The sequence below is a fragment of the Microcaecilia unicolor genome, chromosome 9, assembly GCF_901765095.1.
Source record: "Microcaecilia unicolor chromosome 9, aMicUni1.1, whole genome shotgun sequence".
NCBI classification, from domain to species: domain Eukaryota; kingdom Metazoa; phylum Chordata; class Amphibia; order Gymnophiona; family Siphonopidae; genus Microcaecilia; species Microcaecilia unicolor.
In genome coordinates, this window is record NC_044039.1 from 224,746,173 (window position 1) to 224,772,517 (window position 26,345).

Consider the following 26,345-nt stretch of genomic DNA (forward strand, 5'->3'; position numbering starts at 1 on the left):
GTGAAGCTCGACTCGCAAGTCTGCAGCAGTAAGCAGGTCGCAGCTCAGCAGATATTAAGATTGCTAGTCCACATGGCCCCCCAAAGTGCACCTCATTCCTGTGACTCACTTCCATTTGAGGGGGGCCCAATGGGCTCTGGCTTCTCAGTCTCAAATGCGGGGTACCTAGCGGATGTCATCTGAGTCCTCCAGAGCTATTTCACTCCCTATTCTGGTGGACAATTCAGCCGAATTTGCCTACGGGACTCCCATTTCAAATTCCATCTCCTCAAAAGGTGTTAACAGAGGCAGCCAGCCTCGAATGTGGAGTTCATGTCGATAGATCCCCCATAAGAAACCGACACCTAAACTTCACCAGATACATTTATAATGGACCTTTTCTAATTTGTTTACTTTAACTTACACCCTAATTACTGATTATTATATCTTGTCCTGATATCATTATGTCATGTTTTATCTATTTTCCACTTCTTATTATACATAAATTTCTTTGCACCTTATCTGCAACAATGCTGAAATTCTCACTCCGTTAATATGGTTGCCATGATATATTTTTTGCACCTTATCTGTTATCTATATTCTGATTTTCTTATTCCATCAATGTTGTTGTATTATATTGTAAGCCACATTGAGCCTGCAAATAGGTGGGAAAATGTGGGATATAAACGCAGAAAAATAAAATAAATAGGCTTCACATCCAAGGGATATGGTCTGCTTAGGAGACAGATCTTCATATCAACCTCCTGGAGCTAAGGGCCATTGAATGCTCTAAAGGCTTTCAGAGATCGGCTGCTAAACCAAATTGTTCTTATTCAAACAAACAGCCACTTTTTGCAATGTACTTTGTGAACAAGCAGGAGAGTATGGGATCCTGCCCCTTGTGTCAGACATGTACCTGGCTGGTAAGGAGATCAGCCTGGCGGACAAACTGAGCAGAGTGATGCAACCTCACGAATGGTCTCTCAATATGGGTGAAGCCTGCAAGATCTTCCGAGAATGGGGCACTCCCTTGGTGGATCTTTTTGTACTAGGTTGCGCATTTGGTTGCTATTCCCTAAACATATTACAAAATATTGTTACAGAAAAATTGGACAGGAATTAGAGAAAAAAAGTTATTAATCACCCACCAGCACAGCATCAGATATCAGTTTCAAGTTGTAACAAACTTATAAAATCTAACATCAGTACCTCTGGTATTTATAAGTAATCAGACTAATTATATAAAGAAGAGAAAAAGGAGGAAGGAAAGTTTATTCCTCATGCAAAGGTCACAGAACAGAGAGAAAGAAGAAAAAGGAAGAAAGAATGAAAGAAAGATTCTTAGCTATAAAGAATTAGTTTCTATGAAGGGGGGAGAGTACCCCCTTCAGGATAAAATAGGCCATGGGAGGGATCTGAAACTCTCTTTCCATCATGGCTAGTTTTTCAGAGTTTCTTTGTCTGCAACGTGGTTTTATAGGCTGTGGTGAGCATCCACCTCTTGTCTACCCTGGACCAATCATAGGTGCTAAATATGTGTTGGAGACTTGTAATTGGGTCTTTCATATGTACTGGAGGCTTGCAATTGGTGTCCTTGCCACACCTCTTCTCAGTAAATTACATATGTAACAAGTTATACCAGGTAGCTGAGTGGCCCTAGCAACAAGAGGCCCCATCAGAGTCTGTGACCAGCCAGAAATTCCTTCATGGGGCTGATAGTAAAGAAAGATGGGGGATGGGAAATAGTGCAGCATATCTGAAGTAGAACATTATAGCTAAAAATTATAGACATCTTATAGACAATCTTTTTGCCACTCATCACAACAACAGAGTCCCTCAGTTTTGTTCTAGGTTCACATCGTAGGGCAGACTAGCGTTATTGGGGGAAGTATCCTCTGCATGTGTGTTCTCCCATACCTCTCATAGAGAGAACCTTTTGTTGAAACTCGGGCAAGATCGGGGAATGATGATCCTAGTCGCTTCATTTTGGCCGAGACAGATCTGTTTTCTTCTGGAGTTGCCCTCCGAAGAACCGTGGAAATAGGAGTGTTTCCTGACCATCATCATGCAGAACGAGGGGTCTCTTCTGCACCCTAACCTCCAGTCCATGGCCCTCGTGGCCTGGATGATGAGAGCATAGAATTTCAGTCCTTAAACCTGTTAGAGGGTGTCTCCAGAATCTTGCTTGCTTCCAGGAAAGATTCCACTAACAGATGTTATTCTTTTAAATGAAGAAGGTTTGCCGTCTGGTGTGAGAGCAAATCCCTTAATCCTCTTACTTTCCCTACACAAAAACTGCTTGAATACCTCCTGCACCTCTCTGAGTCTGGTTTGAAAACTCTGTAAGGGTACACCTCAGTGCAATCAGTTCTTACCATCTAAGTGTGGAGGGTAGGCCCATCTGTACAGCCTCTAGTTGTTCGATTCATGAGAGGTTTGCTGTTGACAAAGCCCCAGTCAAATTTCATACCGTGTCATAGAATCTCAATGTTGTTCTCATCCAGCTAATGAAAGCTCCATTTGAAATACTGAATTCATATCACCTGAAGTATCTGACTTGGAATGTTGTATTTTTGGTGGCTGTCACGTCAGCTCACAGAGTCAGTGAGCTTCAGACCCTAGTAGTTGATCCACCTTATACTAAGTCACTTCACAACAGAGTAGCTTTTTATGGACCCTAATTTCTTTCCTTTCTAAGGTGGTGTCAGATTTTCTTCTTAACCAGGCATTTGTCCCGAAACCTCACACCCATTGTGGAGAAAGCACTTCACACCTTGGACTTCAAGTGAGCCTTGGCCTTCTATATAGACTGTCTACCCAGCCTTTGTTTCTTTTGACCCAAACAGGATGGTGGTAGCCTTCGGCAACACACTCTTGCCAATTGGCTAGCAGATTACATCTCCTTCACATGCCCAGGCTAGGCTGACTCTTGAGGGTTATGTCACTTCTCTTAAGACCAGAGCCATGGCTATTGATAGCCCGTTTGAGATCAGCTTCCATCAAGGAGATTTGCAAGGCTGCAATGTGGTCTTTGGTACTGCTGCTTTGAGCAGATACCTGACGTGACAGGTGGTTCGATCAGACACTCCTGCAGAGTTTGGTGTGTAGAATCCAACTCCAGCCCCTTAGGCCCACTTTTGTTCTTTTCCAGGCTGCACCTTCGCAATTAGTTGGCTATATTTTCAGGTTAATTGACTTCAAGGCCTCAACATTTTGAGTCTCTATTGTTCTGCCTTTATTTTTCGGTTAGCCTGGTAGCTAGGGATTCCCACGTGTGAATTTATTGGGCCTGCTTGTCCTTTGCTTTTTCTAACATTCTGTTGTACTGTATTATTATTTTACTTTAGATGCCAGGAACTGTTGCAGATATCTATCCAGGGCAGGATGTTTGAGTTTGGGGGGAAGAGAGGGTGTGCTGCTACACACCCATTCCTCTCAACCAATCCTTCTACACTGCCTTGGACCTTGTGAAAAGTTACTTGCATTGTGCATGCATCAAAACCCATTTTTTTCACTACATTGCTGCAAAATTGGTAATACTACATTACTATTCATTTTAATGCAGCGTGCAATCATGGTTTCTTACCAGTGTTTAACCCCTTTTTGAATTGCTCGGCCAGTAACTTTCATGTTAACCCCACAGTTACCACATGGCTTAGCTTGTGGTATATTTCTGCATTGGCCCCTCAGTCTCTTGAAACTGTTTTCCAAAATAAGATAAACCACAAGGAGGAGACAGACTGAGGATAGAAGGTAACACCAGTCTAACCCAGATTTTCATTGTCAGTTTTGTTGAGAGGATTTAACCCTGATACGTTCAGCGTACCTTTCTTTCTCTTCTGCTAGATGAAGGGCAGCTGTATGCCTTTGGCTCAGATTACTATGGCTGTATTGGAGTAAATCAAAGCTGTGGGTCCGAAGTTCTCTCGCCTTTGCAGTTGGACTTATTTGTCAGTAACCCTGTGGAACAGGTCTCATGTGGCGAGAATCATGTGGTGGTCCTGACACGTGCCAAGACTGTGTACTCATGGGGCTGTGGGGAGTACGGTAAGTGCTGAGAGGGAGTGGGTGCTTAAAAGGGGTGCACCTTTCCTGACCAGAGATATTACTGATGCAAATCTTTCTTCCCAGGACGCCTCGGTTTGGACTCTGAAGATGACAACTTTACTCCACAGCAGGTACCATTTCCTCTTCCAGATCTGAAAGTATGTTGGGTTAACACTCCTGTACATGCCTGAGGATAGAGTTTGCAGGGGCCAAAAAGGCCAGATTAAGGCATAGGTAAATTAGATATGTGCTTAGGTCCCAAATGTTTAGGTGGACCGTATCAGGCAATCTTTGCCTCTTAGATCTGAGCATATCTAGAGTTTTTCAGGACTGTACAGATCTTTGCATTAACTGTCTGGAAATCAGAAGGTGACTAAAATGTCTGGACGTTTTTGAGAGTTTTAATTTATAGTTCTCCTGTCCTTGTCTTTGCATGAGTGAACTTGTTCTGTCTGCATCTAGTGTCACTAGTAGTAGAGACATTGATAGAACCCAGCCAACACATAGTAGGCAACTCTAGTCATAGGAAGGGAAGAAGGATTTTATGGGGCCATTTAATATAATATAATTACGAAGGGAGAATATGGATGGAGGGAAGTACTGAAGTACAGACTTTTTTTTTTTTTTTTCAAAGGCCCCTAAATTGTTGGTCATCGAATCACGGAGGACACAGGATTAAGAGTGCTTGGAGGGAGCTTGGGAAAGCTCTGGTTGTTGAATGTGAGGGGGTGCGTATGGATGTTTTTTTTTGTTGACTGTTGTTAGCTTCTGCTTTTGCAAGTTGCGATTAGTTTGTTTTATAAAATATGTAACGGGGGTTGGTGGGGAGGCGTTTGAAGTGATTGTTCTTATGGGGGGGACGCTGTTGGGGGAAGGGGGAGGAGGGGTTGGGAAATGGGGCTTTGGTTTCAGGAGATATTTGGGATTTGGAGGATAAGGGTGGACTGGCAAGATGAGGAGAGATGGATTAAATTGGCAAAGATGGGGGATGGAGGCTGGGCCGTCTCTCACCACTGAATACTATACCAGAAGTTAAGTTGAAAGTGATCCTTACCAGTATGACATGGTAAAATTGGTAACTTGGAATGTGGGGAGGATACATTCACCAATTAAAAGATCTAAAATATTACAACATATGCACAGGCATAAAGTGGACGTGGCCCTGTTACAGGAGACACATCTCAATGTGATGGAGCATACTAAGTTAAAGGAGAAGAAGAAACAAAACAGCAAAGATGACCAACAAAAGCAAAAAAACAAAAAATATAAAAATAAAATATATATATATATAAAAAACGTCAAAATTTAAAATTAATCATAAAATATGTATTTAAAAGATGAATCCATCAAAATCAAAAAATTACATAAAAAAGACGACACTTTGGATGTAAAAATGAAGAATCGACTTTATTAGCCAAACTGTAGCAGGGAGAAAGGGACTTGACACAGCTGTGTTTCGGCCGTACTGGCCTGCGTCAGGAGTCTTCTCTGCCGTCTGTTGATTATTAATTCTATCCAAATATAAAAAGAATATGTGTGTCTTACCAATAAACTGAAGCTATAGTGCTCAATTATACTGGAAACAAAGTGGTTGAGTGGATCCTGCTCTAATCCTCTCCACTCAACCACTTTGTTTCCAGTATAATTGAGCACTATAGCTTCAGTTTATTGGTAAGACACACATATTCTTTTTATATTTGGATAGAATTAATAATCAACAGACGGCAGAGAAGACTCCTGACGCAGGCCAGTACGGCCGAAACACAGCTGTGTCGAGTCCCTTTCTCCCTGCTACAGTTTGACTAATAAAGTCGATTCTTCATTTTTACATCCAAAGTGTCCTCTAATTTTTTGATTTTGATGGATTCATCTTTTAAATATATATTTTATGATTAATTTTAAATTTTGACGTTTTTTATATATATATATTTTAGTTTTATATTTTTTGTTTTTTGCTTTTGTTGGTCATCTTTGCTGTTTTGTTCCTTGTTGATTTCCTTGCGAAGACTGGTTTCTTCTGTTTTTTGTATTGCATACTAAGTTAAAAACATGGTGGGTGGGAGACTGGCAGCGGCAGCCCAGGGGAAGAAAAGGGGGGTGGGGTGGCTATTTTGTTTAAAAAGGGGGTGGCTGAAGAGGTCCGGACCATAGAGGCAGATCCTAGAGGATGTTTTATTTTGGTTAAGGTGGTCATCAACAAACATAGTTTAAATATGTAACATTTATGCCCCAAACCAATATGATAAGAAATTCTACAAACATGTGACTAAAGCACTGACTTCTCATGAATGTGATCCCTTGATGGTGGGGGGGGGGAGACTTTAATGCAGTGTGGGACCCTTGTATGGATAAGTCAACATCGGGACCTTTGTCTGGTTATTATGCTAACAAAGGTTTAATCCAGTTAAGTCAGTTGTTGGACCTTGTTGATATTTGGAGGGAGCTGCACCCATCGGATAGGGATTATTCCCATTTATCTCGAGCTCATTCTACCCAGGCACGAATCTACTATTTGCTGGTAACCAGGGGGGGGAGTTTAGCAGAGTGCAGAAATTGGATATAGGACCCTATGCTATATCGGATCATGCCTGGATGTGGATGGATTGGGATTTAGGGCATATTGGGCTATGAGGCAGGCATTGGCGGTTCCCCATTGAGTTATATAAGGACCCTATGTTTCGGGAGAGGATGTTGAAGTGTTGGGAAACCTATAAGACTTTGAATGTAGAGCATGAGGCTTACCCTGTATTGTACTGGGATGCAGCAAAAGCGGTTCTAAGGGGAGAAATAATACGTTATTCCCATTATAAACGTAATGCCCATGACAAAGAAATCTTAAGGCTGGGAGGGCTGCTATGTAGAGCTAGGCAGTGTTATGGGATCTTGCCGACAGGGGATCATCGGAGGACTCTGTTGGAATACCAAACGGAGTTGAACATGCTTCTTCATCAGAGGACCCATAAATCGCACCAGTTTTACCAGTATATGCTTTATAGACATGGTAACAAAGTAGGATGGTTGTTAGCAAGGTTGATTCGGCTTACAGGGGACCCTCTCAAAATTCTTACAATTCAGGATACTGGAGGACGTAGGGTTCATTCAGATGAGGGGATTTGTGAGATTTTTCAGGATTATTATCGAGGTTTATATGCGGCTCCCCCGGATGAAGGCCTCCCAGGGGCATTGTACTTGGATAATATCACACTGCCTTCCATAGGGCAAGCAGAGAGAGACCAACTGAACGCTCCAATAACTGAGGAGGAAGTAGCAATGACAATCGAGCACAGTCCCCTGTTAAAGGCTCCAGGGGTAGACGGCTTTAGAGCTGAATTTTATAAGCTTATGGGAGAGGTGGTGGTTCCTCATCTTCAAGCGGCTGAGATCCATTTGTCTTTTCCCTCACTACTCCTGCCTCTGACATATTGATCATTCCTTCTCCTTTTTACTTTTCAACTACCTATCAAATTTCCATCTTCTTCTTTCATCCACTAGCTCTCCCACTCCCCATCTCACTCCTTCCCCAGCCCTACATTCTCTTTCATCTTTAATCTACTCCGCATTACCATATTTCTACCCTCTGTAATCACTATCCTCTCATTCATTTCCTTGCCACCCCCCCTCCTGGCCGCTCCACAGGGTTCCAGCATTCCCATCATCTTCCTCTCTCCACCCTGCTAGCCAGCATCTGATTCATCTTCTTCTCCCTTCCCCACCCCACCCTCATAGCCTGACATTTTCCTATTCTTTCTCTCTTCCCTCCTGCCCTCTCCCCCATGGTCCAGCATTTTCCCTCTTTCTCCCCTTACCACCCCCTGTGTACTTCTCCCTCCCTGTCATTTCCACCTCCATGTCCAACATATACCCCTCTCATTCCCTCTACCATCGTCCAACATTTCTCCCTCCCCTCCACCCCTATGTTCAACATTTCTCCCTCTCTCGCCACCTATCCCCTCTTTATGCAGCATATCTCCCTCACCTCCACCTCGTATGCAAGATTTCTCCCTTTCTCACCCCTCCACCCCTTTGCTGCATCTCTCCTTCTTCCCCTGTGCAGCATCTTCTCTCCCCCTCCCATCTTCCCTCCCCTCGCCATGCAGCATCTTTCCCCCATGTTCCCTCCCACTACTCTACTTCTTGTGCTTCTATGGGTTGCTGGTAGCGGCAGCGATTTCCACACGCTGCCTGCTACTCAACGACCTCCTTGCAGCCGCTAAGCACTGATTTAGTAAGTCCTATACATCACTTAGGGGATCATCCTATCTAGGTTTCTGTCATTTCAGCAATATAAATTCTCATCCTTTTCTTGGCTGTGTTATCCTGAGGGGGGTGGGAGGGGGGAGATCTGTGAGTTTTGTACTGCACAAAGAATGGAGCCTATTGTTAGCATGCGTTAATGTTTGTACTGAAAAACTGTTAATTAATAAAAAGATTAAAAAAAAAAAAAAAAAAGAAAATTTTCATCCTTAAGCCAGTGCAAACTCCTCCTCATGTCCCTTTTTGACCTTTCAACCCTATTCTTACTACTGCCTTTTATATTTGTCCCAAGCATGCTCATTAATGTTAGGGTTATAACCATGTTTTTTCTGTGCATCTTGGAATCCTCTGAAGTTAAGGTTGTAACTGGCCATGATGCATAAAAATTATCAGTCACCCAGTGTTGTGTGTTAAACGGTCGTTGTGGTGTAGAGTGATAATATATGATACCCAGTTTTTCTCCAGATGACTTCTCCGTATTCAGATGTGTGTGTATCTCATCTGCAGGTTGAGGTCCCAAAAACGTTGAATATTGTGTCAGTTCAGTGCAGCAGTGATGGGACCTTCTTACTGACACAGTCGGGCAAAGTACTTGCATGTGGGTTGAATGAATTTAACAAGCTGGGTCTGAATCAGTGCACAAGTGGAATCATCAATCATGAGGTAGGTCTGCTTTGACATGATTGCTTCTGCCCGATGCGCAGTGCAGGGTGCCCCACCAGGTCCTTGACTTGCTGCCTAATTATGCAGAGAATAGGATTTAGACCTATAGGTTGTTACTGCTGCTGTTCTTTTCCTAAAGGCTTTCCATGAGGTTCCCTATACTACCACCCTGACACTGGCCAAACAGCTTTCTTTCTACAAGATTCGCAGCATTGCTCCAGGCAGGACCCACACAGCAGCCATTGATGGTGAGTTCCCCTCTGCTTCTTCCCCATTTATCAGTACCCCAGAATTTTAGTTCTGTCTTAAAAATTTTGATCGAATTAAATATATTGTTCTAGTAATAGTTTTCCGAATCTATAGATGTAATCTTATGTATTCCCCAAAATTTCTCTGACAGTATTTCTGTTAATAAGCTTCAGATTTTTCTGTATTTCAAAGTTATACCACAGACCCGACACGGGCCGTGTTTCGGTACGAGGTGCCTTCTTCAGGGGTCATTCAATATTAATCATCTGAACTTGTAACACCCACTGATAGCTGAATTCCAAATAAAACTTAAACCAAGTCCACGCAAAATAGCATGTACGATCTACCTGCTTTCTGTACACAGGATCGCAGCGTCTTATACAATCCAGGAAACATGAACGAGCATGGAAAAAAATAAGAGGCATACACACTCAACATATGGAAATAAACTCAAAGAAAATACAAATACGCAATAAGACAAGCCAAAAGGTTATACTACAAAACCAAAATAGGGCCTGACTACAAAGACATGAAAAAATTGTACCAACTCGTGAACAAACTACTAGATACCACCGTGGTCACCACAACCAACATAGATATCCCATCCGCAGACAAACTTGCCAAATACTTCAATGAAAAAATTGTAAACCTACGCAACACGTTACCTCAGAACATCAACACATCAGAAACTTCATCGATTGTATGGACCCAATCCCCGGTGAACACCCAGCGGACAGATCCTGGACAAGCTTCTCTCCACTCACTGCTGAAACAATCAACCAAGCGACCAACAGGTTCTCCAGGACTCACTGTAAATTGGATATCTGCCCCAGTTACCTATTAAAATCCGCTCCCCACCGCTTCATAACAGACCTCACATCCCACCTAAACTACATGCTTCAACATGGTCTCTTTTCTAAGGAAAACGGTAACATCTTACTCACCCCAATACCAAAAGATACCAAGAAAAAAACAAACGATATCACCAACTACCACCCAGTAGCATCAATCCCACTGGTAGTCAAGCTGATGGAAAGCATGGTAACCAAACAACTAACTGACTACATAAACAAATTCACAATACTGCACGAATCACAATCAGGATTTTGTTCCAACCACAGCACCGAAACAGTACTAATTACTCCCCTAGCCAAATTCAGACAAGAAATTGCAACAGGCAAAAGCGTACTTCTCCTACAATTCGACATGTCTAGTGCGTTCGACATGGTAAACCACAACATACTACTAAGCATCCTAGAATACTTCGGGATTAGTGGAAGTGTACTTAGCTGGATCAAGGGTTTCCTGACTACCAGAACATATCAAGTGAAATCAAATTCGAACATATCACCATGGAAAGCAGACTGGAGTACCTCAAGGATCACCAATATCACTGCTGCTTTTCAACCTAATGATGACCCCATTAGCCAAGTCCTTATCCAATCAAGGCCTTAACCCTTTTATATACGCAGACGATGTCACAATCTACATCCCTTACAAGCATGGTCTTTCAGAAATCACCAAAGAAATCAAACTCAGCCTGAACACCATGACCTCATGGGCAATTGCATTTCAACTAAAACTTAACACAGAAAAAACACACAGTCTCATCCTCTCATCCCAATACAAGACGAACAAACCCACGAACATAACCACTCCAGACTACACCCTCCCTATCTCAGACAGCCTGAAAATTGTTGGAGTTACAATTGACGAAAGCTCACACTAGAGAGCCAAGTAAAAGCTACAACAAAGAAAATGTTCTACTCAATGTGGAAGCTCAAACGAGTGAAACCTTTTTTCCCTAGGGAAATATTTCGTAATTTGGTACAATCCATGGTACTAAGCCATTTGGACTACTGCAATGGAATCTATGCAGGATGCAAAGAACAAATCATAAAGAAACTGCAAACAGTTCAAAACACAGCAGCAGCCCAGGCTTATATTTGGAAAAACGAGGTTCGTGGAAAAACGAGGTTTGAAAGTGCCAAACCACTACGAGAAAAACTGCACTGGCTCCCAATCATCAAAGAACATATTGCGTTCAAAATCTGCACCCTGGTTCACAAAATCATCTACCAGAAACACATTTAGATCAACAAGAACATACCTAAATCTCCATCACCCAAGCTGCAAAGTCCTCAAATACAAATCAACCTATGCGTCCAGCTTCTCTCATATAAGCACACAACTATGGAACGCATTACCAAGCGTCTTGAAAACAACAGAAAACAACATATGACCACCTAAACTTCCGGAAACTACTAAAAACTAACTTTTTTTTTTTTTTTAATCATTTATTTATAATTTTTTCATTTTACAAGGATCACTTGCAAAACAGTAAAACAGAGATGATTGTACATTAAAACAATATTAGAAGAAAACAATCTCAACAAGATAAATGGATTTTATACAATCTTTCTCTTTCTTAGACCACAAAATAAATCGGGAGAGTGAAAGACAAGGAGATCAATTTAAACAACAGCAAACAAAGAAAACGTGGTATTAACCCGATTATCCCCGGTTATTATTTATCTAAATCATTATTCCACATTGATCATCTGGTTGGTTTCTTCAAGACCATAACGGTGCATAGTCTATCGATTTCATTGGAAACATACTTATTGTCCAATATTAGTGAAAGTAATACACCTGATTTAATTTTTTTTCCCTTTTAAAACCAGAAATTGTTTAACAATACAAACCCTTGAATCTCCAATCCAATTCCCGCTGATTAAAGTAATCCCAGTTTCACAGGCTTCACTCCTTTTGAATTAATATATTAAGAGGAATCATTTCAGAGGAAAAAAAACATTAGGAGTCATACCCGGAACTCTGGGAAAACAACAATCTCGATATTAATCATCTGTAACAATATTCATTTTGTTCAAATTTTTCTGGTCTTTTATCATTTTCAAATCTTAACCATTTCCTACTTCAGTAGAACTTCATTTGCTGTATATTCTCAAAGGATTTGATTATATTATCCATGTGGCTCATTAACAAGACTATATCTGAAGCAAAGTCATTCTCTACCACGGTCAGGTCCTGGAGCACCCTCCAGATGACATTCAATGCAACCTCCACGGGAGACAAAAACTCCAAGCTGATAACTCTTAAGGGTTTAGGAGTAGCACCGCTGACACGGGTTCAGCTGTAAACGACTTCCGTTTCAGCATACACTCCTGACTCACTCCTCCACTCCTTTGGGCATGGTGGTTAAATGATTTTTGAGCGATGAAGTTGTTTCCAGGTCCAAGAGCATCGACGCTCCTTCGTCGGCGCTAATCAAAGGACTCATCAACCCAGTCATCTATGGGCAGCTCGTCACACAGCAGTCCCACACTTGCTGCACAGGGGACAAAACGCTGGTCATCGGCGGCTGACCCCCCATTGTCCCCTTCCTCTGTTAAGGCAACTGCAATGCAGAGAGGAAATTTCAAGTGAACAAAAACTGAACTTCAGAGGACAGCTGGGCCGTTGAGTGTACGAGCTTCAGGTCACCATCTTTCCCCTCTCCCTAATTTGGGACACTCTTTGTCTGGTTTCTCCTCATAGGCCTGTCTGATATGGGTAACCCTTCAGCATAGCCCTCTGAGTCATTGAAACACGGAAGCCCTTCCACCACTTACAAGGTTGTGTCCCTTCGGAGGGGAAAAAATCTAACTTGTTTAAAAAGGCATACCCTAACGATCCAACTTAAATGCCTTAACCCTGTGACATAACGAAACCAAAGCTAGAACTGGACATAACTTAACTCTTCCTCCTTATGATTCCTAATGTTTTTGTCACACATGAACTTTACTTTATCACAGCCTCACTATGTATTTGTTCAAACCGGTACTGGCGATCGCCTCTATGGTACTATGTAAGCCACATTGAGCCTGCAAATAGGTGGGGAAAATGTGGGATACAAATATAATAAATACATAAAATAAATAATTACAAGAGTGTAAAAGTTTGCAACATGTAGAGAAAAGAAAAAAAACAAAAAATGCAGGCATGAGCCTTTCAGTAAATCTCATAGTTAATGTAAAAGCTATCTAGCTATGAAACACATACTACAGAGAATTCAGAAGAATTAATGACAAGCTTTGAACCCAATGTAATAAAAGTGAGCTATAAAAAGTACAAATCCTAATGAGGCAGACAAAGGTGCATCCTTGGCTGATCTTTACAAGATTCACATAGATCAGGCAAGAAATAGCCTATAAATGTCTGCTGCAAGTCTTATGAACAAATTTGGAAATTAAATATAAATCATAATCCTCCTCTGCTGTGTGAATAAGGCCCTGAAACAAAGCAGTTGGAAGATATGATATTCCACATACTGTAAAAGAAAAACAAATGTGGTGTAATTTAAATATAAAATGCAATTAAATCAGCCGTAATAGGGACAGCCGAATAATCCCATAAGACTTGAGTGAGAAAAAATCATAACAGGAACAAGGGCACTGTTCCAGAGGAAGTTCAATACAGGACATAATTGATGTGCAAAACGAATTTGTACAGCTCAAAGAAGATAGCAAAAGGCAATACAGGAAAACAGTTTATTTCAAAGAAAAAAAAATCTCTGTACAATAAAGTTAGTGCTCTCAACCAAAGTAAAGTTTCTGTCACTTAACTTAAAACAGGGCGATTAACAAAAGAACGTGGCTAAATATAGATGGCTGATATCCCCCTGAAAGTAAACACAAACTGGATTTCACTCACGCCCACAAAAACTTATGAAGGATAGCAAAAGAAAGAAATGATTGCTGCTTTCTATCCAGACAACCTCTGCCGGGAAGCAAGGAAAAGAATGTTTAAAAAGATATGACTTTAATTTCTCAGACACTGTTGCATAGTCTAATCTGCTTCCCTCTCACATAGTGTAAGAACATGAAAGGGGAAGAGGGGGAGGGAGGTTTGGGGGAAGGGAGGGGGGGATACAATAAAAGTCTGTTAAAAAGCTTGATGATGGTTTAGGCAAATTGGTTTGAGAAGTAAGCAATGTATATTGAACAATTGTAACTTTGTATAGTTGCACAGTTTGGAGTTATGTATTGTGCATTATCGTCAATAAAAAAGATATGACTTTTCTATTCCCAGATCAACTGCCAAAAATAATTGTTTTAGTACACAAAACAGCTCTCTTTTATCAAATAACACAGACTGCAACAAAAAAAAATACATCACAAGAAACCTGGGCAAATAGTGTCCCTATCTGTACAGTAAACTCTCCAGCACTTTTTCTCACTTTATGGCAAAGTTCAAACAGTAATGAATGCTCTGACAAGCTGTTAGCTCTCTCACAAATATCCAAGGCTCTCAACAAGACTACAAGATAATGGGGCAGGAAGGATTCCTCCTTACACTTTAGCAACTTATGGCATTTTACTGTTATGATTCTGTTAGAGTTCTGCTAGTCAGACAGGGGAATCCTTGGAACCGCTCCTGGTTGGTCCGTCAGGGGCTGAGCTGATGTCAATCTGATCTACTTAAGCTCATCTGTCCCTACAACCCCTGCTTTGGCGTTATCAATTCTGCTGAAGCCTTACCTTTGCTCTGTCTGAGATATTAGCTCTGTGCTTGTGTGGAGTTATTACTCCTTTCCTTGCTTGCAGTTTCTGTTGCTCTGTCTCCGCCTGCCGGCTGCTGCCTGCATGTGTCTAATTACCTCTCTCACTGCACCTGGGTTTCTCTGTTTGGCTGTGGTGCTGTGTGGTGAGTTCCTACCTCGTTCTGTTCCAGTTTTTGTTTTGCTTCCCTTTTCTTCGGAGTTCCCTTTGTGCCATGTTTGTTTTCTGCTTGGCAGGTCCTGCCCTTGTAGCAGTCTCCGGGCCCTTTTGTTTCTATCCGTGAGGGGTTGTTTGTTAGCTCTTTCGTTGTACTCCCGATTAACCTTTTGTCTTCAGTGTTCCCTGCCTCTGGTTGCTGTGTGTGTGCTGAGCTTGGTTTAACCCTTTGTCTGCAGAGCTTCTCTGCTTCTGGCAGTTGTCTCTTTACTGCAGTCTTCCCTTTGTGACTGTTTCAGTCCTTTCTTTGCTGTACTACCTCCTGTATTACAGAGCACTGTCCCTTTCTGGGCTGGGTGTGTGTGTTAGGCTCCACATTCTGTTTTGCGGACTTTTCCCTTCCCTGTCTGCTGAGGGTCTCTACCTACAGTATCTTATATTACAGTCCCTCACCTTTGTGTGTGGTGAGCTACGGCTTGATGTGTTTCTGTGTATGCTTTCCTTTCTCCTTGATTACCAGCACTGAGGGTGTTGCTCCTCATTTAGCCTCTTTCTCCCCTCCCTAAGTATGAATCGGTTCCAGTTAGGCCGTGAGGCCCGCATGCTTGAATTCTGAGTGAATTGGTTCCTGATAGGCCGTGAGGCCTGTCTGATTGCCCTATCTTCCCTTTTCTGGAGGTGCAAGTGGTTGCGTATGTGTACAGGGCTTGGTAGCTGGGGTAGTGCGTAGTGCCTGCTCGGCCCACCCTCGGCCTTGGCCTAACCCCTATACTAGGCCTCGGCCAGACTAACATTTACATTGTACAAATTAATATCCTGAGCCATTAAGGGAAGAACAGTACATATGCAAACTACAGATACTGACTTTTTATCATGCTCCCACTTCTACTACTACTACTATTTAGCATTTCTATAGCGCTACAAAGCATACGCAGCGCAAATCATTTACAAGGTCTTTTTCCAATAAAGAATTACTGGTGCACACAATTTTCAATGCATTATCCATTTCCTACTCTCAATGAAATTAGTTGAGAATTAAAAATTAACTTCCCTCATCAAAATCTAAATAAAAAAACATAATACTTACAGCAACCAGCTTCAAATGTATTTACACGCACACTTTCAAGTGTACCTGTGACGTCGGCGCCTCTCACCACTTTATGCCGGTGGACTTTATCACACGCTGTGGCCTTCCCCCACAGGATTCAATACCACTTCTCAATTTGTCAGCTCTAGAGGATCCGTTCTCTGAGCTATCGATGTCTTCATAGACCAGCTGCAGGAATAGCCCAGGGTTCGTTTGTTGGGGCAATCAAGTCCCTATTCTTCACGGAGAGAGTGGTGGATGCTTGGAATGCCCTCCCGCGGGAGGTGGTGGAGATGAAAACGGTAACGGAATTCAAACATGCGTGGGATAAACATAAAGGAATCCTGTGCAGAAGGAAGGGATCCTCAGGAGCTTAGCCTACAATGGGTGGCAGAGCTGGTGATTGGGAGGCGGGGCTAGTGCTGGGCAGACTTATACGGTCTGTGCCAGAGCTGATGGTGGGAGGAGGGGATAGTGCTGGGCAGACTTGTACGGTCTGTGCCAGAGCCGGTGGTGGGAGGCAGGGATAGTGCTGGGCAGACTTATACGGTCTGTGCCAGAGCCGGTGGTGGGAGGCAGGGATAGTGCTGGGCAGACTTATACGGTCTGTGCCAGAGCCGGTGGTGGGAGGCGGGGGGATAGTGCTGGGCAGACTTGTACGGTCTGTGCCAGAGCCGGTGGTGGGAGGCAGGGATAGTGCTGGGCAGACTTATACGGTCTGTGCCAGAGCCGGTGGTGGGAGGCGGGACTGGAGGTTGGGAGGCGGGGGGATAGTGCTGGGCAGACTTATACGGTCTATGCCAGAGCCGGTGGTGGGAGGCAGGGATAGTGCTGGACAGACTTATACGGTCTGTGCCAGAGTCTGTGGTGGGAGGCAGGGATAGTGCTGGGCAGACTTATACGGTCTGTGCCAGAGCTGATGGTGGGAGGCGGGGATAGTGCTGGGCAGACTTATACGGTCTGTGCCAGAGCCGGTGGTTGGGTGGCGGGGATAGTGCTGGGCAGACTTATACGGTCTGTGACCTGAAGAGCACAGGTACAAATCAAAGTAGGGTATACACAAAAAGTAGCACACACGAGTTGTCTTGTTGGGCAGACTGGATGGACCCTGCAGGTCTTTTTTTCTGCCGTCATCTACTATGTTACTATGTAAGTGGTGGGAACCCCAGCCGTGTTCGAGGAGGACAACACCACGGCTTTGCCTTTTTTCTTCCCCATTCTCTGGGGAGCGTGCCTACTTCTTCAGGTATTCTGGTGTAAAACGGGAACTCAACTAACGTACGTCCTCCCTCAATGCCATCTTGGATCCTCCAGTTTGGGACACTCTTTGTCTGGTTTCTCCTCAGAGGCCTGTCTGATATGGGTAACCCTTCAGCATAGCCCTCTAAGTCATTGAAACACGGAAGCCCCTCCACCACTTACAAAGTGGTGTCCCTTCGGAGGGGCACTTTGTTAAAATTTTCAATGAAAAGATTGAACTAAAAATAACAGCAGCAGGGCTGGTGCAACAAAGTAAGCACGGCAGGGGGGGCACAAATACCTGGGGCACCACTCTGTCTTGTGCTGGCCCTGTTGTCATGTGTAGTTTGGATGCAAGACTTCCACCGGAGTTCCTTCCTGCAGTGGAAGTAGATTACTTGTGGCAGCAACAACCCCGGGTGGGGGAAGAACCAGAAACATTAGACAGTAATGTCATATCAGCGATCCATCTACCAGTTCTCCTTACCCCTTGTGCATTATTCTTCAGGTGCAAGGAGGAGGGAAAGGGGGTGGGATTAGATATACTACCTTTCTGTGGTTACAGTTTACATGTTATGTACAGGTACTTAATTTTTACCCGGGGCAATGGAGATTCAGCAGTGCCTTTTACCTGTAATAAATTTTGATGTATGTTCGTTCAGTCAGTCAAATCTTAACCAGTCTACTACTACATCCTACGTAGATCATATCACAAGGGCATTGGATTATATATATTTTTCTGATCCACATGTAGTATCAGAACTAGCACTTATTTTTCTCTTGTTTTGAGGGTCATTCCAATTCTGATACTTCATGTAGATCAAGAAAATATATATAATCAAATGCCCTTGTGATATGATCTACTTAGGACCTAGTAGTAGACCAGTAAAGATTTGACAACGAATATCGAACATTTCTACAAATAATGAAGAGGCCCTCTTAGTACAGTATTGGCGTCTTAAACAACATTCATTGGTGTATTATAGATGTGGGTGGGAGGGTGGTAATATAGAGCAACCTCTTAATTATAGAGAACAAAAGTGGATCTACTCTTTAAATACAGTGGAGCTGGGCTGTCTTAATAAAGAAATTGAATGGGTGATACTTATCTGACCAGACTCCTGAGTTGGGTAGTTTGTCATGTGACCTTGGTGTTTTAAAAGGTTTGAGAGAGACTATGGCACAGATAGCCGTCTTGTACGCAGTATCTTGTCAGCCCATGGATTTCAAGAGGTATGTGGCTCCTGCAGGTTATGGCTTATCTTCCTGCCCCATGCAGTGCCATGAGGCTGTGGGAGATCATGCTACTCCTATCCTTGCCCTGCCATGTTTTGACATTATTCCATTTGCACGCAACCATGCTCTTGGCCATCACTTTGAGAAAATATGGTGTGCTTTTTTCATGGTCTATTCACAAGGCGGGTATATGTATAGAAAATAGTTAATCCCGAGTTTACTCAAAATACATTTGAACCATGTAGCAGAAATATTTCCTCAGCAATCCTCCAGACCATTCAAGACGCTTGGGGTTATGCACTCCTACCAACAGAGGGAGACTGAGAACACTAAAACTTCTTATACAAGTAGCCTGTGCAGACCTTCTACTAACCAGTATTTTCTCAGTCTCAGCAGAGGGTAGATGTGTGCAGCCTGTGCAGTGTACTCAGTCTGGTAGGCCCGTTTGGGGTTTCTAGGTTGGGTTGTAAATGTTAGAGAACCCACACTTGGATCTCTATTACAGGGTGTAAGTCCTAAGGGGCTTCTTATTCCCTGTGGGGTGTCACACCCGGGTGGTCGGGTCCCTCCCACTGTGCTTAAATGCTATTTAACTGGTCAGCAGCAGTTCTGGCCATTCGAACAATGCTGAATATGTGTGTGGAGAGGGGGGGGGGGATGTTTAAATCATGTTTATTAAGAATATAACAAAGGAGAATACAAGAAGATATAAATCTTTCATTACAATAAGTGAAATAAACAAACTCCCAAACAGAGATCCATACCAAGAAAAACCAAGAAGCATCCCCCTAAAAAAATAAATACTTAAAAAAAAAAGAAGATAGATATATTTGAATATCAAGTTCAAACTTCAAAACTTTTGCCTTGCTGATGTCTCATAAAGAAACGGCTGTTTGTCCTGGGAGACAGGTCTATGCAAGCATGTGGTAACTTTTCAGTTTACTAAAAACAGTAAGTTCTCAAGGGGTCAAATTCTATAAATGCCACCTTAAAAATTGGTGCTGAAAATCCACACGATTAGTGTGATTCTATAAACTACGCCTAAAGTTAGGTATAGTTTATATAATATACTCAAAAGCCATTCTTGTGACTAAAATTTAGGCATAGCCCTTAGGCCACCTAAAACCAGGCCTAAATATCTGCGCCTCAGTTAGGCACAGATCGGGTGTATTCCATAATAGTGCGCATAGTTTTTTGAAATGTCCACAACCCACCCATTCCATGCCCTTGGCCACGCCCCCTTTTGACTGCACACATTAGAATTTATGCGCACCGTGTTGTAGATTAAAGCTAGGAAGTTGTACGCGTACATTCTAATTAAAGCCAATTAGTGCCACTAATTGGCACGTAATGGACATAATGTAACTCTTCCTCTATACGATTCCCAAATATATTTGTTCCACATGAACCTTATTCTACCACAACATCACTGTGTGACTGTTTATACTGGAATTGGCGAACGCCTTTACGGTACTATGTAAGCCACATTGAGCTTGCAAATAGGTGGGAAAATGTGGGATACAAATGTAACAAATAAATAAAATCAATAATTGGTTGCCAGAGAATGTGATAAAGGCGGTTAGCTTAGCAGAGTTTAAAAAAGGTTTGGACGGCTTCCTAAAGGAAAAGTCCATAGACTGTTATTAAATGGACTTGGGGTTATCAATAGAAATCAAACAAAATAAAACATGGAAAAGAAAATAAGATGATACCTTTTTTATTGGACATAACTTAATACATTTCTTGATTAGCTTTCGAAGGTTGCCCTTCTTCGTCAGATTGGAAATAAGCAAATGTGCTAGCTGACAGTGTATATAAGTGAAAACATTCAAGCATTACTTGGACTTGGGGAAAATCCACTATTTCTGGGATAAGCAGTATAAAATGTTTTGTACTTTTTAGAGATATTGCCAGGTATATGTGATCTGGATTGGCCACTATTGGAAACAGGATGCTGGGCTTGATGGACCTTTGGTCTTTCCCAGTATGGCAATACTTATGTACTTATGTCTTGAGTTTGTGGTTTTAGTCTGTCTTGTAGCTTAGGAATGTGTTTGACCCCTTTCCTAATCTTGGCCACTTTGCTTTATTTGTACCTCCTGTTAGCGGGCTCAAAGGTGGCTTGTTTCCTTCTCTTATTCTCTGCTTTTCTCCCCTGTGCTTCTGCTTTCAGAACGTGGCCGTTTGCTTACTTTTGGCTCCAATAAATGCGGGCAGCTGGGAATCGGTGATTACAAGAAGCGGCTTGGAATTAACCTGCTCGGGGGGCCTCTTGGTGGGAAGCAAGTCACTCGTGTCTCCTGTGGAGATGAGTTCACGATAGCAGCGACTGATGGTGAGGACAGGATTCTTTGTAACCTTTAATCTGTCTCACATTGAACAACACAGACCCTAGGAATACTACATGCCATTGATTCCATCTGTTCTGTTCTCTCACCTCAAACATTGTGAGCACAGGGGAAATCAAGTTGGAGAAGTGCTCCACAGTAAGCTGTGTGGTTGAAAACAGTGGTGGAAATCAAAAAGGCTGTGGTTTTCCCATGTGGCATAAAGATGTAATAAAACTAAGAGCATTTCCATTCAATTGAAAACTTAAATTAAACTTTCACACTTTAAAGGGAAAAAAGGCATAGGAGGGGGTAGACATATGTTACAACCCTAATGACAAAGGGAGAGTAACCCATGCAGAGTCACAGGTACAATCCTGGCTGCCTTTCTGGGCAGACTGAATGGACAAAGCTGGTCTTTATCTGTCATCGTTTACTGAGTTACTGTGCTACAATATCACATACACAGGGCCTGGGTGCAGTGCAGGCAGAAGGAGTGCTGCAAAAGCTTCCTTACTTAAATACCTTCACAGTAATGAGAGAAAGTACTAGTTACATGAGAGCCTGAAGATAAACTGTGTTAGAATTGTATGTTGGGATAGGCATTCGGAATAGATGAATTTTAGTTTAGATCTGAAAAAGAGAGTTAGTCTGGATATCTGAAATGTACTTAGTCACCTCTTGTTCATGTGAGTGTGCATGGCTCTGACAGAACAGACCTCCAGAACCTTTTGGAAAAGAATGGTCTAGCCTTTACTGGGCATATGGGGAGTTACTGCACTGCCCACATAGCCTAACTCTCCATTTTCTCAGAATTTAGAAAATTCATGCACCCAGTGATGGTTTTCTTGCATTGGTCACTGATCAATGGGCTCCTTTTTTTTTTTTTTTTTAACTTTGTTTATTGCATTTTGAAAAATACCAAGAACAACATAATATCTTTTCTATACACATAATAATTCCCCCCCCCCCTTAGTATCTCCTTACACCAATATCAATGGGCTTCTTTGCCATCTGAACTACATAGCTTGGCTTTCAGTAAGTTTTTTATAATAATTCAATTTTTATTAGTCTTTTCATCCAAACTGCACAACAGAGCAAAAACAATGAACGTACAAGTACACATTCCTAGAAAATCCAGTGCAAAGTACATTATGCATTAAATTCCTCACTCCCCCTTCCCATCCCACCCTCCCCAACATCTAGAGCAAAGACTACTGAGTAAGTGATTACCCAGACAGAGAAAAGAGAAGAACGTTAAATTAGTAAGAATACATAAGGCAGGATACCATTAACTTAAGAATAGTGAGTATCCTGTTTCCAATAGGGGCCAATCCAGGTCAGAAGTACCTGACGGAAACCCAAATAGTAGTAATATTCCATTATACCAATCCCAGGGTAAGCAGTGGCTTCCCCATGTCTATCTCAATAGCAGACTATGGACTTTTCCTACAGGAATCTTGTCCAAACCTTTTTTAAAACCAGATACGCTAACTGCTACCACATCCTCCAGCAAAGAGTTCCAGAGCTTAATTATTCATTGAGTGAAAAAATATTTCCTTATGTTTGTTTTAAAAGTATTTCCATATAACTTCCTCGAGTGTCCCCTAGTCTTTGTACTTTTGAAATGAGTAAAAAATTGATTTACTTCTACACCACTCAGGATTTTGTAGACCTCAATCATATCCCCCCTCATCCGTCTCTTTTCCCAGCTGAAGAGCCCTAACCTCTTTAGCCTTTCCTCATATGAGAGGAGCTCCATCCCCTTAATTGTTTTGATAGCTCTTCTTTGTACCTTTTCTAATTCTGCTATATCTTTTTTGAGATATGGTGTTTTGTGCACATAGTTATGGATTTTAATAATCACATCCCAAGGTTGCTGCTGGCCCTCCTGGAATCTACCAATTCTGTGTGCCCTCTCTATACAAAACGAGCCACTGCTGTCCGAGAGCGCAAACTCTTTAGTCAGCCAGTGTTCCAGTAGAGGGGCCAAGTTCCTATTGGGAAGTTTCTCAGACAATCCCACAATTCTAAGGTTGCTCCGACGAGACCTGTTTTCTAGGTCTTCAATTTTATCAGCTTATTTCTGCAATTTATGTTTCAGAGATAATATGTCAGGCTTATGTCCACGAGTCTTCCAGCTCCGAGACTCTGTTCTCCACCTCTGTTGTCCGCTTCATGGTTTCTGTCAGAAGAGTTTCTAATTTACTAAATTGGCCCACCAGGAGATCAAAACGAGGCTCAAACACTGCTCCCACCGCCGCCGTAATCTGCGTTAATTGCATGGCCGAGAATTCCGGGTCTGCCTGCAAAGGCTCGTCCACCATCTTTGTCTCCGTGCCACACAGCTTGTGTTTCTCTTGTTTTGCTCCCTTTTGGAACTTGTAGTCGGCATTGGTAGCAGGTACTGGTCCATGCGCTCATCACGCGTAACTTCGTGCAGTTGGTGATCCAAATTATGAATCCAGTCTGCCTTTTAAAATTGGAAGTGGAGTGGGGACTCCAGAGCTGAGCTAAAACACAGCTTCTGCTCTCAGCGCATCACGTGACCGCGAACGATTTTAACAATAGGTTATATATTACTAACAGCAAATCAGCAGTGTCATGCTTGAGTTCTGTGAGTACCCTTGGATGTGTGCCATCCATTCCAGGCAATTTACCGTTCTTTAATTTTTCAATTTAGCTCATTACATCTTCCAGGTTCACCGAGATTTCTTTCAGCTCCTCCACATCATCACCCATGAAAACCATTTCTGGTATAGGCAAATTTCTTGCATCTTCTTCCGTAAAGACAGAAACAAAGAATTCGTTAAGTTCCTCCGTTACGGCCTTGTTCTCCCTGAGTGCCCCTTTTGCTCCTTCATGATCTAACGGTCCCACGGATTCCCTCGCAGGCTTTCTGCTTATGATGTACCTGAAAAAGTTGTTACTGTTGAGTTTTAACCTCTGTGGAATGTTTCTCTTCATATTCTCTCATAGGCTTCTTTATTAATGCTTTGCATCTGACTTGCCAGTGCTTCTGTTGCTTCTTATTTTCTTCATTTAGGTCCTTTTTCCATTCTTTGAAGGACAATCTACTGGCTGTAATGGCCTCTTTTACTTCACTTTTTTAACCACTGGCTGTCATTTTCTCTTCTTTCCACCTTTGCAAATACGTGGAATGCATCTTGACTGGACTTCCAAGATGATATTTTTGAATAGCGTCCATTCCTGATTTAGTGTCCTAACCTTTGCAGCTGATCCTTTTAGGTGTTTTTTTTTTTTTTTAAACCATTTTCCTCATTTTATTATAGTCACCCTTTCGAAAATTAAATGCAGCTACAGTAGATTTCCTTTTGCGGGTTTGTCCCAGATAGTATCTCAAACTTGATTATGTTATGATCACTGTTTCCCAGGGGACCCAATACCACCACCTCTCGCACTATGCCCTGCACGCCACCAAGGACCAGATCCAAACTGGCTCCCCCTCTTGTCGGTTCCTGGATCAGTTGCTCCAAGAAGCAGTTGTTTATTGCATCTAGAAATTTTAACTCCCTGGCATTCCCTGATGTAACATTTATCCAGTCAGTATCGGGGTAATTTAAATCATGCATTATTATAGCGTTGCCCAGCAGTGGCGTAGCCAGACGGCCAATTTTGGGTGGGCCTGAGCCCAAAGTGGGTGGGCACAAAATTTTCTCTCTGTCTCTGCCCCCTTCCTCCCCCCACTCTCCTCATCTTCCCTGGCACCTCCCAATTCAAAATATAATTTAGCTCATAAAGATCCCCAAGCTCTGTCAGCTGAAAACTTCCTTCGAAGACAGCCACAAATCCCTTTTACCAAGCTTGGCAGGCAGCAATAGCAACAATGCCTTGAGTGACCGATGCTGGCACCCCATGCATGCTTAGTTATCGGTGGCTCAAGGATGTTGTCGCCATCTGCCAAGCTTAGTAGAAGGGAGTTTTAGCTGCTTTTAGAGGAGGTCCTCAGCTGATGTAGGTTGGGGATCCCCACCAGCTACAGCAAGGGTCGGGACTAGTGTTAGACAAGCTAGGGCCCAGACTCTCACCAAATACAGAACAAGGGATCACAAATTAGAAATAAAAATATGTAGACAAAAATTGAACTCGGAACCTCGGCATGTTACAGTGGAGAAATAAAATCAGAAATATATTTCTTTTTTTCTACTGAACACAATAAAATGATATCCGCTGTGCACATTTCTCAAGCTAACAAATTTCAGTTAATAAATTCAAAATAAAATGTCTTTCCTACCTTTGTCTGGTCATTTTATTTTTCCATTATGTTGGTTCAAGTTTCTCTTTTCCACTTTCCTGTCTTTCTGTTAATTCTCCTTCAAGCAGCTGCTCTTCATTTGTCTTTTCTCCACTCTCATTCCATTCCCTCACTACACTGACATATTGATGTTTGTTTCATTTTAGCTCTTTCCTATCTTTTTTCTTTCTTTCCTGCTCTCTGGCCACTCAAATTTCATCTTCTAATCCTTTTCCTTTTTACTTTTCAGATACCTGATTTTGCTCTCCTATTCCCCATCTCACTCCTCCTCCAGCCTTCATCTTCAATCTACTCCCCGTAATCACTATCATCCTCTCGTTCATTTCCTTACCACCCCCTTGGCCTTCCACATGGTTCCACCATCCCAGTGTCTGCCTCCTTCCAACCCTTCTAGCCCAGCATCTGCTCCCTCTTTCTCCTCTCTCCACCCTCTATCCCCTCCTAGCATCTTCCTGTCCTTTCTCTCTATCCTCTTGCCCCTTCCCCCAGGGGCCAGCATTTCTCCCCCTCTTCCATCCCACCCACATTCCAGCATTTCTCCCTCACTGTCTTCTACCCCTGGATCCTACATCTCCCTCCTTCTTCCCCCTCCTCTGCCCTCATGGTCAACATTGTTCCCTCTTTTCCTCTTCTCTCTCACCCTTGCATCCCAAGTCTGACATCTGTTTCCCCCCTTGCAGCATCTCTTCCACCACCATGAAACATTTCTCCTTCATCCCTCTCTCCCCTGTGCAGTACATTTTCCTCCCCTCCCTCCCAGGTCCAACATTTCTCCTTCTTTTGTCATTCATCCCTCCTTCCCTCCCCACCCTACATCCAGCAATTATCCCTCTCTCTCCCCCATATCCCAATAATGATCCCCTTTCTTCTACTCTCCTATGCATGTCTCCCTCCCCTCCCTAACAATTTCCCTCACTCCTACACCCCCTGTGTAGCATCTCTTTTCTTTCCCTCCCCTCCACTCCAACGCCCAAGCAGCCCAACAATTTTATCCTCGCCAACCCCCCCCCCCCATGCAGCAACAGGAGCATCACGGCACCGCAGCACGTTTCAAAGGGTTGCTGGCAGCATGTAAGAGAGAATTGCTGCAGTTCTGCTGACTGACCCAGAAGCCTTCCCTCTGCTGCGCGGATTTCAGGTCAGACTCAGCCAGCAGCAGTGATTCTTACACGCTGCCAGCAACCCTTTGAACTGGCGCAGCAGAAGAAGGAAGGCAGCTTCGGTCCCTGCATTTTTTTCTTCGATCGTCGCCGGCAGCACTGCCATTCACA

General features: G+C 42.8%; 1 protein-coding gene across 2 annotated transcripts in view; it reads left to right on the forward strand.

The window, feature by feature from the left end:
• NEK9 (NIMA related kinase 9) overlaps positions 1-26,345 on the forward strand; it is a 119,848-nt gene that overhangs the window by 43,761 nt on the left and 49,742 nt on the right. The window contains exons 12-16 of one of the 2 annotated variants that reach the window (XM_030213804.1): positions 3,826-4,026; positions 4,111-4,157; positions 8,788-8,943; positions 9,083-9,191; positions 20,645-20,806. In XM_030213804.1, coding sequence (XP_030069664.1) covers positions 3,826-4,026; positions 4,111-4,157; positions 8,788-8,943; positions 9,083-9,191; positions 20,645-20,806 — 675 coding nt within the window. The remainder of the gene's footprint in view (positions 1-3,825; positions 4,027-4,110; positions 4,158-8,787; positions 8,944-9,082; positions 9,192-20,644; positions 20,807-26,345) is intronic. The other variant, XM_030213805.1, reaches the window with a different exon arrangement.